General features: G+C 41.3%; 1 protein-coding gene across 1 annotated transcript; it reads right to left on the bottom strand.

Annotated features, from left to right (window-relative positions):
- Nucleotides 1-272: 272 nt before the first annotated feature.
- On the bottom strand, nt 273-1,406 carry LOC145603952 (putative nucleoredoxin 1-2). The gene has a single exon (XM_081659918.1). The coding sequence runs from the start codon at nt 1,404-1,406 to the stop codon at nt 273-275; it is 1,134 nt and encodes a 377-aa protein (XP_081516044.1).
- Between the last annotated feature and the right edge of the window lie 1,902 nt (nt 1,407-3,308).

Here is a 3,308-nt window from a genome sequence, read left to right on the forward strand (position 1 = left end):
TTCTTTGAAACAATTCGGCCATCCTCTCGAAATGTCAAAAATAAGTAGTAATAACTGTTCAAACCATATAGAACTGTGTCCTTGGATATTCGTGCTTCACGAACAGGATCAGGAGGGCATATGAGCCATGGAATTGTGGAATCCCAAAGCCACGGCATTAAATCTTTACTGAATAACAGCTGATTTGAAAAAAAAAGAGGGACGAAAACTAGAATAATCTCAGAATTCTTACAGTATTCTTTGATACAGTATTCTTTTTTATTATAACTGCACTAATTTTTCATCTCATACCTGATAACATTGAAAACATAGTCTTGCTCTAGATGGGCACGAGGATGCAAATTGGCAATGAAAAGCAGTACCCTTTTGCCTCGAAGCTCTGCGACACGGATATGATCACCTTTTTGGGTAAGGAGGTAACCATGTTCATGTTTCTGTGTAGTAGAAAACAAGAGAGACTCTAAAGTTAGGTTTTGAAGCCTTGCAGTCTCTTGCCGGGCAATGTGTTCAGCAGCGTAGGGATACATATCATAGATTGGGTCAAAGTCGGTAATAGCACTAGCTGCATTTATTTCTAAAAATTGATCTTGAGGTCCTATGATGATCAACTTCTCACGATCAGGCCTAAGACAAATATTCCACAACCTACGGCTGGTAGAGTTGTCGAACGGCAACACCCACCAGGAAGTTATCCCCTGATTAATTAAAAAGGCATTGGCAGAAGCCATGAAATGCAGAGGGTTATCATTAAAGCTGAGGTAAACCACAACGATCTCCAAGTCACGGTGTTTTGCTTGACATTGTTTAAAAACCGTGTTGATTTTGTATGATAATCTGCCATGACGACACAAGTACAATCCCACAAGCTTATGTTTGAGATCGGAAACACAAGTGGTGGCAGTAGCAGTGAGGTTAGATAGGGAATGATCAAGTGGAAGACCCAAGAGATCCTCAAGGGGCGGTATAGGTCTTCGAGTTGACCAATCACGGAAAGTGGCTATTAAGGTTGAGAGGTGACCATTAGTGAAGGGAAAATATTCAGCACCATAAAGAACGACATTGTGACAATCTTGGTCCAAAACAATATGGTTAGGATCTAAAATAAGAGCAGGATCAGAACAGTAAAGGGGCCTCAACTCAGAAAGGTGATGGTAAGAGGCGGAGTCCCATAGGGGGATAGCAAGGGAGGAGGGGAGGGCCGATAAAAAAGAATTTAACAAATAACTATCTTCGTATTTGTGTTGCCATTCCGATTTTATGTTGAGAGCCACAACCAACTGACAATTATTGGACCACAGAGGAGTAGATAACGCGGCTTTAAGTGCCCAGCAAAGTTCGCCAGGATAGGAGTTCGATAAAACAGGAACCTCGAAGCAGTGGATAATTATGTATTTGCCCGTATTCATAAGGCTAGAAACACTAATTTTATTACCCTTTTCGTCAACCAGGAAATCCCGCTGCCTGCTACATAGCAATGATACTATGTCTACTTTTGTGCCTTTAATACTAATAGGAAAAACGGAAGATTGGGAACGACTAGCCGGAGATTGGGAACGACTAACCGGAGATTGGGAACTACAAACTGAAACCGGAGATCGGGAACGAGAAACCGGAGATCGGGAACGAGAACGAGAAACTGGAGATTGGGAACTACAAACTGAAACCGGAGATCGGGAACGAGAACGAGAAACTGGAGATTGGGAACTACAAACTGAAACCGGAGATCGGGAACGAGAACGAGAAACTGGAGATTGGGAACTACAAACTGAAACCGGAGATCGGGAACGAGAACGAGAAACTGGAGATTGGGAACTACAAACTGAAACCGGAGATCGAGAACGAGAACGAGAAACTGGAGATTGGGAACTACAAACTGAAACCGGAGATCGGGATCGAGAACGAGAAACTGGAGATTGGGAACTACAAACTGAAACCGGAGATCGGGAACGAGAACGAGAAACTGGAGATTGGGAACTACAAACTGAAACCGAAGATCGGGAACGAGAACCCGGAGATAGGGAACGACAAACCGAAGATCGGGATCGACAAACCGGAGATCGGGAACGAGAACGAGAAACTGGAGATTGGGAATGAGAAACAGATCTATCACCATCATCAACTTCATAGCTTGAAACAAAAACCAAAGAAGAATCACAAGGAAAAAAACCACCAAAACACGCCATGGAGATTCTGATTCAAATTCTAACCCACCTTTTTTTTTTCTAATGATGATTGTGAATAAAAAAAAACCTAAGGAGTAGATGGGTTTGTATTTATAGGAAGATAAGGCGGTGCCTCCTCAGTCCTGAAGCTATTAGGATTGCCAAGGTCATACGGTGTGTGTATACACGAATCTGATACATACTTGTATTTATATTTAGGAAAATTTAATTATAATAATCCAACCTTTACGCGGTCTATTTTTATTAATCCGACCTTTTGAATATTCTACAATAATTCAAGCTTTAAGGGTGTTCTATTTTATTAGGCTAAGGTGACCTACAACCTGATCTTTAGTTTTTTTTATTTTTTTTTTCATTTTCAAATTTTTTAAATTCATTTTCAATTTTTTAAACTCTAAAAAAAAAAAAATCAATCCTCCCCTTCCCCACCCCCCCTATTGATTCCGGCCAACCTCTCCCCTTCCCGTCTCTTTCCAGCGTTCCGGCCAGCTCTCCCCCCAGCCACCTCCTTACTGCCCTTACCCCCAGCCACAGCCACCCTACCCACGACTCAACAACAATGAACCCAGATTCCATAACCATAATTCCCGATTCAAACCCCAACTCAAAGCGCCGCAAAATGCCAAAACTTACACCGTCAAATTCTTCTTCGACATCGACACCGTTGCCACCTCCACCCCCGCTGTCGCACCAAAATTAAATCAGATCAACTAACCAACCCCACAAAAATTACAACCCAAAAATGCAAATCAAAAGTAGATGTTACAAACTGAAGAAAGAATCAGAAAATATCGGAAGCTTTATTAATCTCCATTAATGGCTTTGAACTGTAGCTTTATTACAGAGAGAAAGAAAGAAGAAGATAGTAGGAGAAAAATATGAAATGAATTAATTGCATGTAAATATTAATACAGGAGCTTATATATTGCTCTGTATTTATTACAACTAATTCGAGCACTAAAATACTCTAACTAATTGTGCTGAGGTGGCACTAGTTTGTTACAGTTGTAGCAACTTGAGACACGTCCCCCCCCCCCCCCCCCAAACTTGGGATGGTTTAAACATACCAAGTTTGGACTTTAAGACTTCAAACTGAGCAGAAGGAAGGATCTTTGTCATGATGTC

Source organism: Chenopodium album, chromosome 22, assembly GCF_948465745.1.
Source record: "Chenopodium album chromosome 22, dcCheAlbu1.1, whole genome shotgun sequence".
Lineage (NCBI taxonomy): Eukaryota > Viridiplantae > Streptophyta > Magnoliopsida > Caryophyllales > Amaranthaceae > Chenopodium > Chenopodium album.

Bases quoted from the DNA above. Each gene is read 5' to 3' on its own strand.
- LOC145603952 (XM_081659918.1), bottom strand. From the start codon at position 1,406: ATGAATACGGGCAAATACATAATTATCCACTGCTTCGAGGTTCCTGTT.